The 13,916-nt window shown below is 46.3% G+C and overlaps 1 protein-coding gene across 1 annotated transcript in view; it reads right to left on the minus strand.

Annotated features, from left to right (window-relative positions):
- LOC106599558 (chloride channel protein 2) overlaps positions 1-13,916 on the minus strand; it is a 128,100-nt gene that overhangs the window by 10,552 nt on the left and 103,632 nt on the right. Inside the window, exons 16-18 of the mRNA XM_082973343.1 lie at positions 4,226-4,439; positions 3,936-4,069; positions 3,315-3,559 (exon numbers count right to left, since the gene is read on the minus strand). Coding sequence (XP_082829469.1) covers positions 3,315-3,559; positions 3,936-4,069; positions 4,226-4,439 — 593 coding nt within the window. The remainder of the gene's footprint in view (positions 1-3,314; positions 3,560-3,935; positions 4,070-4,225; positions 4,440-13,916) is intronic.

A 13,916-nucleotide genomic window follows, 5' to 3' on the forward strand; every position in this document is an offset into this window, starting at 1 on the left:
TTTTGTTCACCCAACCTAGAATACCTCACAACCAAAGATAATTCTCTTTGGTTATAGTCACAGCCGTTTATATTCCCCCTCAAGCCGATACCACAACAGTCATCAAGGAACTACACTCGACTTTATGCAAACTGGAAACCACATATCCTGAGGCCGTATTTATTGTTGATGGGGATTTTAACAAAGAATATTTGAGGAAAACACTATCGAAGTTCTATCAACACATTGACTGTTGTACTCGCTCTGGAAAACACTTGACCATTGCTACTCCCCTTTTTGAGATGCCTACAAGGCCTCCCAAGCCCTCCCTCTCAGCAAATCAGATCACAACTCCATTTTGCTCCTCCCTTCCTATAGGCAGAAACGCAAACAGGAAGTACGCGTGCTAAGGTCTTCTCAACGCTGGTCTGACCAATCAGAATCCATGCTTCAAGATTGTTTTGATATCACAGACTGGGATATGTTCCGGGTAGCCTCTGAGAATAACATTGACGTATACACGGACATGGTGACTGAGTTCATTAGGAAGTGTATAGGGGAAGTTGTTCCAACTGTGACTATTAAAACCTACCCAAACCAGAAACCATGGATAGATGGCAGCATTCACACAAAACTGAAAGCACAAACCATCGCATTTAACCATGGCAAGGTGACTGGGAATATGGCAAAATGTCAGCACAGAGACAAAGTGAAGTCACAATTCAACAGCTCAAACATGAGACGTATGCGGCAGGGTCTACAGGCAATTACGGATTACAAAAGGAAAACCATCCACATTGCGGACACCGAAGTCTTGCTTCCGGACAAGCCAAACATCTTCTTTAAGGATAACACAGTGCCACCAATGCGGCCCACCCCCAAGGAATGTGGGCTCTCGTTCTCTGTGGCCAACGTGAGTAAGACATTTATGCGTGTTAACCCTCGCAAGGCTGCCGGCCCAGATGGCATCCCTAGCAGCGTCATCAGAGCATGCGCAGACTAGCTGGCTGGAGTGTTTACGGACATATTCAATCTCTCCCTATCCCAGTCTGCTGTCCCCACTTGCTTCAAGATGTCCACCCGAATGGCGCGGTGGTCTAAGGCACTGCATCGCAGTGCTAGCTGTGCCACTAGAGATTCTGGGTTCGAGTCCAGGCTCTGTCACAGCTGGCCGCGACCGGGAGACCCCTGGGGCGGCGCACAATTGACCCCCCGTCGTCCGGGTGAGGGGAGGGTTTAGCCGGGAAGGGATGTCCTTGTCCCATCGCCCACTAGCGACTCCTGTGGCGGGCCGGGCGCAGTGCACGCTGGCATGGGCGCCAGGTGTTGTTTTCTCTGACACATTGGTGCGGCTGGCTTCCAGGTTAGGTGGGCATTGTGTCAAGAAGCAGTTCGGCTTGGTTAGGTTGTGTTTCAGAGAACGCACGGCTCTCGACCTTCGCCTCTCCCGAGTCCGTACGGGAGTTTCAGATATGAGATAAGACTGTAACTACCAATTGGATACCACAAAATTGGGGAGAAAAAGGGGGTAAAAAAAAGGAACAAAGGTAACTGAACTCAATGACTATCGCTCCGTAGCACTCACTTCTGTCATCATGAAGTGCTTTGAGAGGCTAGTTAAAGATCATATCACCTCTACCTTACCTGACACCCTAGACCCACTTCAATTTGCTTACTGCCCCAATAGATCAACAGACGATGCCATTGCACTGCACACTTCCCTATCCCATCTGGACAAGAGGAATACCTATGTAAGAATGCTGTTCATTGACTACAGCTCAGCCTTCAATACCATAGTGCTCATCATTAAGCTCGGGACCTTGGGGCTGAACTACGCCCTGTGCAACTGGCTCCTGGACTTCCTGACGGGTCACCCCCAGGTGGTGAAGGTAGGAAACAACATCTCCACCCCGCTGATCCTCAACACAGGGGTCCCACAAGGGTGAATGATCCACCCCCTCCTGTACTCCCTGTTCACCCATGACTGCGTGGCCAAACACACCTCCAACTCAATCATCAAGTTTGCAGAGTACACAACAGTAGTAGGCCTGATTAACAACAATGACGAGACAGCCTACAGGGAGGAGGAAAGGGCCCTGGTGGAGTGGTGCCAGGAAAATAACCTCTGCCTCAATGTCAACAAAATGAAAGAGCTGATCGTGGACTTCAGGAAACAGCAGAGGGAGCACACCCCTATCAACATCGAAGGGACAGCAGTGGAGAGGTGATAAGCTTCAAGTTCCTCGGCGTACACGTCACTGACAATCTGAAATGGTCCACCCACACAGAGTGTGGTGAAGAAGGTGCAACAGTGCCTCTTCAACCTCAGGAGGCTGAAGAAATTCAGCTTGGCCCCTAAGACCCTCACAAACTTTTACAGATGCACAATTGAGAGCATTCTGTCGGGCTGTATCACCGCCTGGTACGGCAACTGCACCGCCCGCTACCGCAGGGCTCTCCAGAGGGTGGTGCAGTCTGCCCAATGCATCACCGGGGGCACACTGCCTGCCCTCCAGGATACCTACAGCACCAGATGTCACAGGAAGGCCAAAAAGATCATCAAGGACATCAAACACCCGAGCCACGGCCTGTTCACCCCGTTATCAACCAGAAAGCGAGGTCAGTACAGATGAATCAATGTTGGAACCGAGAGACTAAATAACAGCTTCTATATCAAGGCCATCAGACTGTTAAATAGCCATCACTAGCTGGCTACCAACCGGTTACTCAACCCTGCACCTTAGAGGCTGCTGCCCTATATACATAGACATGGAATCACTGGCCACTTTAATAATGTTCACATACTGCTTTACTCATCTCATAAGTATATACTTTATTCTATTCTACTGTATTTTAGTCAATGCCACTCCGACATTGCTCGTCCTAATATTTATATATTTCTTAATTCCATTCTTTTACTTGTAGATTTGTGTGTATTGTTGTGAATTATTCAATATTACTGCATGGTTGGAGCTAGGAACACAAGCATTTCACTACACCTGCAATAACATCTGCTAAATATGTGTATGTGACCAATAACATTTGATTTGATTTGATACTGAAATCAGACAACCTTCACAGACGTCCTTTACCAAACATACCAAACCAGCCCACACCACACTCTGTAATACACTGTAAAACACTTACTTAACTCACACATTTACTGTAACCATTTACTGTAATCAATGTAAGTCCCAACACCTATCCACACATTATGTGTAATGAAACATAACTTCCCTACCTACCCCCCACACTCGAGGGTGACAGTGACTAAGTCGCAGGCAGTGCTACCTCATCACGCGAGCGTGAGTCCGACTCACCTCCGCTACACTCACCACGAAGCGGACCCCATGGCGTGCGCTGGTATTGGTGCTGTTGGAATGTGTGTGTGTGCAGGGTGGGCTTAGGGGAATGTCCATGGTGCCCAGGTTGGACAGGTGTGTGTGTGTGTCCAGTGTATGTGTGTCATTGTCCTTGGCGTGCCTCCGGAGGTGGTCTAGCCTGCGCGATGGACCCAGCTGGAGGGACAGGAGTGACTGGAGCTGAGAGCGCTCTATAGAACCCAACAGGATCATAGAATCTGGAGGACAGAGAGAAAGAGGGAGAGAGGAAGGGGAGAGAGGGATAGGATGATAAAGTGGGGAAAGAAAGAGAGAGAGGAAAATGGGAGAGAAAATAGCAAAGGATAATAAGGGGGAGAAGACAGAGAAAGAGAAAAAGGGTGCGGGGGATAGGGGGATAGGGGAGAAAAAAAGGGATATGGGAGAGAAAAGAGAAGAGTGAAAGAGGAAACAGTAAGGGAGCGTACTAAGCAGAGTACAGAATAGATGGAATAGGACAGAAAGTCAAAAAGCTGGAAGACGTGGGAGAGAAAAAGGGAAGCAGTAGAGAGTGACAATGTGTAATGGAGGAAGGATGCATCTTGAAATTATAGCAGACTATACACACATCCTTACCCGTGGACTCGACCAGGGCCAGTGCTTTGAGCTGTCCAGTCAGCAGGACCTCCTGTACATCTCGATAGGAGGAGGAGAGAGTGATGTAACGCACGTCTCTAACCATGATGTCCTCCACACGGACGTTATACTTCCTGAAGGAGGAGAGTAGGAGAACAGGGGAGAAGAGGGAGGTAGGGTAAGAATGAAATGTCCGGAAGAAAGTTGGAAAAAATAAGAGAACAAAGAATAGAGGGAGTATAATATAAAGTGAGGGAGATTGAGACACAAACAGATGAACAGAGACTCACTCGTGGTGCCCCATACCAAGCTCAGGGAGGTAGGGTAGTTTCTTGATCCTGATGATAGAGTCATATAGCGAGGGCTGGAGGGACTGGGCTACGGCGTTGGCCAAGATCACCGCTATCATCACAGGCAGGATGTGGCTGATCTGACCCGTCAGCTCAAACACGATGACCGCCGTCGACACTGTGTGAGTCACAGCCCCCGACAACGCTGCCGCACCTGGGGAGGAGGGATACAGAGAGTCTGGATGATGATGATGATGACAATGAATATGGATTTTATTGTCTAATGTGGTGGAAAGCGACATTTATCTTTTTGCTTTCCACAGCCTCCCTAGACATACAGTGCCTTCGGAAAGTATTCAGACCCCTTGACATTTTCCACAGTTTGTAACGTTACAGCCTTATTCTAAAATTGATTAAATAGTTTTTTTCCCTCATCAATCTACACACAATACCCCATAATGACAAAGCAAAAATTGTTTTGAAATTTTGCACATTAATTACAATTAAAAAAACTGAAATATCACATTTAAATAAGTATTCAGACCCTTTACTCAGTACTTTGTTGAAGCACCTTTGGCAGTGATTACAGCATTGAGTCTTCTTGGGTATGACGCTACAAGCTTGGCACTCCTGTATTTGGGGAGTTCCTCCCATTTTTCTCTGCAGATCCCCTCAAGCTCTGTCAGGTTGGATGGGGAGTGTTGCTGCACAGCTATTTTCAGGTCTCTCCAGAGATGTTCGATCAGGTTCAAGTCCAGGCTCTGACTGGGCCATTCCAGGACATTCAGAGACTTGTCCCGAAGCCACTCCTGTGTTGTCTTGGCTGTGTGCTTAGGGTCGTTGTCCTGTTGGAAGGTGAACCTTCACCCCAGTCTGAGTTCCTGAGCGCTCTGGATCAAGGATCTCTCTGTACTTTGCTCCGTTCATCTTTGCCTCGATCCTGACTAGTCTTCCAGTCCCTGCCGCTGAAAAATCTCCCATAGCGCGATGTTGGCACCAGCATGCTTCACTGCAGGGATGGTGCCAGGTTTCCTCCAGATGTGATGCTTGGCATTCAGGCCAAAGAGTTCAATCTTGTTTCTCATGGTCTGAGAGTCTTTAGGTGCCTTTTGGCAAACTCCAAGCAGGCTGTCATGTGCCTTTTACTGAGGAGTGGCTTCCGTCTTGCCACTCTACCATAAAGGCCTGATTGGTGGAGTGCGGCAGAGATGGTTGTCCTTCTGGAAGTTTCTCCCATCTCCATAGAGGAACTCTAGAGCTCTTTCAGAGTGACCATCGGGTTCTTGGTCACCTCCTTGACCAAGGCCATTCTCCCCTGATTGCTCAGTTTGGCCGGGTGGCCAGCTCTAGGAAGAGTCTTGGTGGTTCCAAACTTCTTCCATTTAAGAATGATGAAGGCCACTGTGTTCTTGGGGACCTTCAATGCTGCAGAAATGTTTTGGTACCCCTCCCCAGATCTGTGCCTCAACACAATCCTGTGTTTTCAACGGATTAAATAAAAATAAATCCTCAGCAATCTATACACAATCTATACACAAATTTTACATTTACATTTTAGTCATTTAGCAGACGCTCTTATCCAGAGCGACTTACAGTAGTGAATGCATACATTTCATACAATTTCATACATTTTTTTTGCTGCCCCCCCGTGGGAATCGAACCCACAACCCTGGCGTTGCAAACACCATGCTCTACCAACTGAGCTACAGGGAAGGCAAATGACAATCTATACAATTGCAAATGTATAAACAAATAAACAGAAATACCTTATTTACATAAGTATTAAGACCCTTTGCGATGAGATTTGAAATTGAGCTCAGGTGCATCCTGTTTCCATTTTTCTTTTATTTAACCAGGTAGGTCAGTTGAGAACAAGTTCTCATTTACAACTGCGACCTGGCCAAGGTAAAGCAAAGCAGTGTGACAAAAACAACACAGAGTCACACATAAACAAACGTACAGTCAATAACACAAAAAATAGAAAAATAGAAACATCTATGTACAGAGTGTGCAAATGTGGAAGAGTAGGGAGGTAAGGCATGAAATAGGCCATAGAGGCGAAAATAATTACAATTTAGCATTAATACTGGAGTGATAGATGTGCAGATGATGATGTGCAAGTAGAGATACTGGGGTGCAAAAGAGCAAGAGGGTAAGTAATAATATGGGGATGAGGTAGTTGGGAATGCTATTTACAGATTGGCTGTGTACAGGTACAGTGATCGGTAAGCTGCTCTGACAACTGATGCTTAAAGTTAGAGAGTGAGATATAAGACTCCAGCTTCAGAGACTTTTGCAATTCGTTCCAGTCATTGGCAGCAGAGAACTGGAAGGAAAGGCAGCCAAAGGAAGTGTTGGCTTTGGGGATGACCAGTGCAATATACCTGCCGGAGTGCGTGCTACGGGTGGGTGCTGCTATGGTGACCAGTGAGCTGAGATAAGGTGGGGCTTTACCTAGCAAAGACTTATAGATGACCTGGAGCCAGTGGGTTTGGTTACGGATATGTAGTGAGGGCCAGCCAACGACAGCATACAGGTCGCAGTGGTGGGTAGTATATGTGGCTTTGGTGACAAAACGGATGTCACTGTGATAGACTACATCCAGTTTGCTGAGTAGAGTGTTGGAGGCTATTTTGTAAATGACATCACCGAAGTCAAGGATCGGTATTATAGTCAGTTTTACGAGGGTTTATTTGGCAGCATGAGTGAAGGATGCTTTGTTGCGAAATAGGAAGCCGATTCTAGATTTAATTTGGGATTGGAGATGCTTAATGTGAGTCTGGAAGGAGAGTTTACAGTCTAACCAGACACCTAGGTATTTGTAGTTGTCCACATATTCTAGGTCAGAACCGTCCAGAGTAGTGATGCTAGTCGGGTGGGAGGGTGCGGGCAGGAATCGGTTGAAGAGCATGCACTTAGTTTTACTAGCATTTAAAAGAAGTTGGAGGCCACAGAAGGAGTGTTGTATGGCATTGAAGCTCATTTTGAGGTTTGTTAGCACAGTGTCCAAAGAAGAGCCAGATGTATACAGAATGGTGTCGTCTGCGTAGAGGTGGATCAGAGAATCACCAGCAACAAGAGCGACATCATTGATATATACAGAGAAGAGAGTCGGCCCGAGAATTGAACACTGTGGCACGCCCATAGAGACTGCCAGAGGTCCGGACAACAGGTCCTCCGATTTGACACACTGAACTCTATCTGAGAAGTAGTTGGTGAACCAGGCGAGGCAGTCATTTGAGTCTGCCGATAAGAATGCGGTGATTGACAGAGTCGAAAGCCTTGGCCAGGTCGATGAAAATGGCTGCACAGTACAGTCTTTTATCGATGGCTGTCATGATATCATTTCGGACCTTGAGCGTGGCTGAGGTGCACCCATGACCAGCTCGGAAACCAGATTGCATAGTAGAGAAGGTACGGTGGGATTCGAAATGGTCGGTGATCTGTTTATTAACTTGGCTTTAGAAGATTTTAGAAAGGCAGGGCAGGATGATGGTGATGCTGCTGCTGGTGATTCTCTGATCCACCTCTACGCAGACGACACCATTCTGTATACTTCTGGCCCTTCTTTGGACACTGTGTTAACTAACCTCCAGACGAGCTTCAATGCCATACAACTCTCCTTCCGTGGCCTCCAACTGCTCTTAAACGCAAATAAAACTAAATGCATGCTATTCAACCGATCATTGCCCGCACCTGCCCGCCCACTCAGCATCACTACTCTGGACGGCTCTGACTTAGAATACGTGGATAACTACAAATACCTGGGTGGACTGTAAACTCTCCTTCCAGACTCACATTAAGCATCTCCAATCCAAAATTAAATCTAGAATCAGCTTCCTATTTCGCAACAAAGCATCCTTCACTCATGCTGCCAAACATACCCTCGTAAAACTGACCATCCTACAGATCCTCGACTTTGGCGATGTCATTTAGAGAATAGCCTCCAACACTCTACTCAACAAAATGGATGCAGTCTATCACAGTGCCATCCATTTTGTCACCAAAGCCCCATACACTACCCACCATTGCGACCTATACGCTCTCGTTGGCTGGCCCTCACTTCATACTCGTCGCCAAACCCACTGGCTACAGGTTATCTACAAGTCTCTGCTAGGTAAAGCCCCGCCTTATCTCAGCTCGCTGGTCACCATAGCAGCACCCACTCGTAGCACGCGCTCCAGCAGGTATATCTCACTGGTCACCCCCAAAGCCAATTCCTCTTTTGGTCACCTTTCCTTCCAGTTCTCTGCTGCCAATGACTGGAACGAACTGCAAAAATCTCTGAAGCTGGAGATTCCCATCTCCCTCACTAGCTTTAAGCACCAGCTGTCAGAGCAGCTCACAGATCACTGGACCTGTTCATAGCCCATCTGTATACAGCCCATCTATCTATCTACCTCATCCCCATACTGTATTTATTTATTTATCTTGCTCCTTTTGCACCCCAGTATCTCTACTTGCACATCCATCTTTTGCACATCTACCATTCCAGTGTTTAACTGCCATATTGTAATTATTTTGCCACCATTGCCTATTTATTGCCTTAATTCCCTTATTTTACCTAATTTGCACTCACTGTATATAGACTTTTTGTTTTCTTTTTTTCTACTGTATTATTGACTGTATGTTTTGTTCATTCCATGTGTAACTCTGTGTTGTATGTGTCTACCTGCTATGCGTTATCTTGGCCAGGTCGCAGTTGCAAATGAGAACTTGTTCTCAACTAGCCTCCCTGGTTAAATAAAGGTGAAGTAAAAAAAATAAAAAATACAAAAAGTATTGATATAGGTCTATAACAGTTTGGGTCTAGAGTGTCTCCCCTTTGAAGAGGGGGATGACCGTGTCAGCTTTCCAATCTTTGGGGATCTCAGACGATACGAAACAGAGGTTGAATAGGCTAGTAATAGGGGTTGCAACAATTTCGGCGGATAATTTTAGAAAGAGACAGTCCAGATTGTCTAGCCCAGCTGATTTGTAGGGATCCAGATTTTGCAGCTCTTTCAGAACATCAGCTGTCTGCTGGATTTGGGTGAAAGAGAAGCGGGGGGGGGGGCAAGTTGCTGCAGGGGGTACTGAGATGTTGGCCGGGGTAGGGGTAGCCAGGTGGAAAGCATGGCCAGCCGTGGAAAAATGCTTATTGAAATGATCGATTATCGTAGATTTATCGGTGGTGACAGTGTTTCCTATCCTCAGTGCAGTGGGCAGCTGGGAGAAGGTGTTTTTGTTCTCCATGGACTTTACAGTGTCCCAAAACTTTTTGGAATTAGTGCTACAGGAAGCTAATTTCTGATTGAAAAAGCTAGCCTTAGCTTTCTTAACTGACTGAGTATACTGGTTCCTGACTTCCCTGAAAAGTTGCATATCGCGGGGCTATTCGATGCTAATGCGGAACGCCACAGAATGTGCTGGTCAAGGGCATTCAAGTCTAGGGTGAACCAAGGGCATATATCTGTTCTTAGTTCTACATTTTTTGAATGGGGCATGCTTATTTAAGATGGAGAGGAAAGCACTTTTGAAGAGCAACCAGGCCTCCTCTACCGACGGGATCCTTCCACAATACCCGGGCCAGGACGATTAGAAAGGCCTGCTTACTGAAGTGTTTTAGGGAGTGTTTGACAGTGATGAGGGGTGGTTGTTTGACCACGGACCCATTACGCATGCACGCAATGAGGCAGTAATCGCTGAGATCCTGGTTGAAGACAGCAGAGGTGTATTTAGAGGGCAAGTTGGTAAGGATGATATCTAAGAGGGTGCCCATGGTTACGGATTTAAGGTTGTACCTGGTAGGTTCCTTAATCATTTGTGTGAGATTGAGGGCATCTAGCTTAGATTGTAGGATGGCCGGGGTGTTAAGCATGTCCCAGTTTAGGTCACCTAACAATACGAACACTGAAGATAGATGGGGGGCGATCAATTCACATATGGTGTCCAGGGCACAGCTGGGGGCTGAAAGGGGTCTATAACAAGCGGCAACGGTGAGAGACTTGTTTCTGGAAAGGTGGATTTTTTAAAGTAGAAGGTCAAATTGTTTGGGCACAGACCTGGATAGTATGACAGAACTCTGCAGGCTCTCTCTACAGTAGATTGCAACTCTGCCCCCTTTGGAAGTTCTATTTTGTCGTAAAATGTTATAGTTAGGGATGGAAATTTCAGGATTTGTGATGGCCTTCCTAAGCCAGGATTCAGATATGGGTAGGACATCCGGGTTAGCAGAGTGTGCTAAAGCAGTGAATAAAACAGTGTTAACATACATGAAACCAATGCTTTTATGGTTACAGAAGTCAACAAATGAGAGTGCCTGGGGAATGGCAGTGATGCTGGGGGCTGCAGGGCCTGGGTTAACCTCTACATCCCCAGAGGAACAGATGAGGAGTAGGATAAGAGTATGGCTAAAGGCTAAAAGAACTGGTCGTCTAGTGCGTTCGGAACAGAAAGTCAAAGGAGCAGGTTTCTGGGCGCGAAAGAATAGATTCAAGGCATAATGTACAGACAAGAGTATGGTAGGATGTGAGTACAGTGGAGGTAAGCCTAGGCATTGAGTGACGATGAGAGAGGTTTTGTCTCTAGAGGCACCATTTAAGCCAGGTGCGGTCACCGCATGTTTGGGGGGTGGAACAAAAGGGCTAGCTAAGGCATATTGAGCAGGGCTGGAGGCTGTACAGTGAAATAAGACAAAAATTACTAACCAAAACAGCAATAGACAAGGCATATTGACATTAGGGAGAGGCATGTGTAACCGAGTGATCATAGGGTCCAGTGAGTAGCTAGGCGAGCTGGAGGCACAGTGATTCAGACAGCTAGCAGGCTGGGGATAGCAGGCTAGCAGATGGGCCTCAGGGGGATGTCGCAATGGGAGAGCCTGTTGAAACCCCCACGGACGGTTACATCGGCAGACGAGTCGTGATGAATTGGCAGGGCTCCGTGTCGGCAGCAAAGGGTCCAGGCCAATTGGCAAAAGAGGTAATTGAAGCCCAGGAATTGCTTGATGGATCTCTTCGGCTTTCCGGGAGATGGGCCTAGCTCGAGGCTAGCTCCAGGCTAACTGGTGCTTGCTTCAGGACAGAGACGTTAGCCAGGAGTAGCACCTCGGATAGCAGCTAGCTAGCTGAGATGATCTGGAGTTAACATTCAGAGCTTGCGGTAGGAATCCGGAGATGTGGTAGAAAAAAGCAGTCCGATATGCTCTGGGTTGATATCGCGCTGTGCAGGCTGGCAGTTGACTGGGCTGAGGCTGGCAGATGACCGAGTTAACGGTGATGACCGCTAGCAGTGGCTAACTGACTACTAGCTAGTAGCTAGTTAGCTGGCTAGCTTCTGAAGGGGGTTCCAGTTCTAAAGTATAAAAAAAATAGCAGATCCGTACCACATTGGGTGAGACGGGTTGCAGGAGAGTATGTTGGAAATTGAGATAAATGAATACATACAAAATATATACGAAGAAAAATGATTGCTCATCCTTGAGATGTTTCTACAACTTGATTGGAGTCCACCTGTGGTAAATTCAATTGATTGGACATGATTTGGAAAGGCACACCCTTCTCTATATAAGGTCCCACAGTTGACAATGCATGTCAGAGCAAAAACCAAGCCATGGGGTTGAAGGAATTGTCCGTAGAGCTCCAAGACAGGATTGTTTCGAGGCACAGATCTGGGGAAGGGTACCAAAATGTTTTTGGAATAAGGCCGTAACGTAACAAAAGTTGGAAAAAGTCAAGGGGTCTGAATGCTTTCCGAAGGCAACTACAGAGAGTACAGAGTGGCTGGAAGCACAGGGTCAGCTAACATGCCCATGAAGTAGTGGGTGAGTCCACATTTCATTCATCACATCTCTCCACACCACACTGTTTCACACGGCAATGCACTGAGTGCATAAAACATTAGGAACATCTTTCTAATATTGAGTTGACCTTGCACCCCGTTTGCCCTCAGAGCAGCCTCAATTCGTCGGGGGCATGGATTCTACAAGATGTCGAAAGCGTTCCACAGGGATGCTGGCCAGTTTTGACTCCAACGCTTCCCACAGTTGTGTCAAGTTGGCTGGATGTCCTTTGGTTGTTGGGCCATTCTTGATGAAACTGTTGAGCGTGGACAAACCCTGCAGCGTTGCAGTTCGTGACACACTCAAACCAGTGCGCCTGGCACCTACTACCATATCCCTTTCAAAGAATACTTAAATCTTTTGTCTTGCCCCTTCAGCCTCTGAATGGCACATGTACACAACCCATCTCAATTGTCTCAAGGCTTAAAAATCCTTCTTTAACCTGCCTCCTCCCCTTCATCTTCACTGATTTGAAGTGGTTTTAACAAGTGACATCAATAAGGGATCATAGCTTTCACCTGGATTCACCTGGTCAGTCTGTCATGGAAAGAGCAGGAGTTCCTAATATTTTATCTAACCAGTGTAGCTGGTGTACATGTCTTAACTTCTTAGGGATAGCCCCCTTTTTTTCAATTTTCGCCTAAAATGACATACCCAAATCTAACTGCCTGTGGCTCAGGCCCTGAAGCATGGATATGCATATTCTTGGTACCATTTGAAAGGAACTGTAGGTTGTGCGTCCCAAAGACACTCACCATTATTGATTAAGGAGACCTTAAGATTAATATGTTTTGCTGCAGGCCTTATAATAAGATACTATTGCTATGTGTCTAAACTCTGCCACTATACGTTGCACAAGCTATCTATATTAGTCTTTGTGGTTAAGCCCTGGCTGTTGTGAGAGTGCTTGCAGGCAAGGTTTGAGTCCGACCGAAACTAGATAAAGAGACGTAACCACTGTCTGGTTTGACATTTTGATCTTGTGTGACAGTGGACAATTCTAATAAATTCAGAGAAGCTACTGTACTAGGTTGCCTTATAAGGTAACCTCAGCTTATTGATACACACATACATTGACGTAGGTGATCATACCACTAGGGAGTGATCACGTATAAAATCAGCTGTGCCCTTAGGTGGGGAGCAGAACTTACTTGGAAACATGCGTGCTATGTTCCCGTTGTCAACTTCTGTCTGCAATTGCATTAATAAATGAATGATTGATTTACTTAAAGATGTTGTCTGATTGCTGATTTCACCAATAAGCAAATGATTGTCAAGGAACCTACCTCGACAGAACCACTTTGAAGTTTGTGGAAATGTGAATTGAGTGTAGGAGAATATAAAATAATAGATCTGGTAGAAGATAAACTCTTTTTTTTCTCTTCCACCATCTTTGAAATGCAACAAAGGTCCCACATCTAGCCATCACTCTGGTTGTAATTATGCTGGTGTCCACAAGATGGTAGCAGTGTATGTGCAAACGCATAACTTAAAGTATGAACAAACTACATGATATTTAGTGTGAAGTCAGGCAGGTACATTTGGGCAAATCGTGAAGGAGACATTTACATTCACATTACATCTTTCTGCAAGAATATCATCAAATCTGAAACCAAGTTTTCATAACTCTCCATGTTCTTATAATTTTTGTCCAAATGGAAAAGGCTTGCTGTCGCACAAGGTTAGCAGCTACATTTTGCGACAGGTACTGGGTTTCCCGATACTCCCGTAAAGCCCAGCTCATTGGCGATCTAGCTAGCTTTGTTTGACCCCGATTGGTGCTTATTTGACAAAGTTAGTCGATCAAGTGAAAACCGCCCGCGTCATCGGCGTGCCATGTAGGCGTCGCTCTCTGACCAAATTTGGGGT

This window comes from Salmo salar, chromosome 03 (genome assembly GCF_965601325.2).
Source record: "Salmo salar chromosome 03, fSalSal1, whole genome shotgun sequence".
NCBI classification, from domain to species: Eukaryota; Metazoa; Chordata; class Actinopteri; order Salmoniformes; family Salmonidae; genus Salmo; species Salmo salar.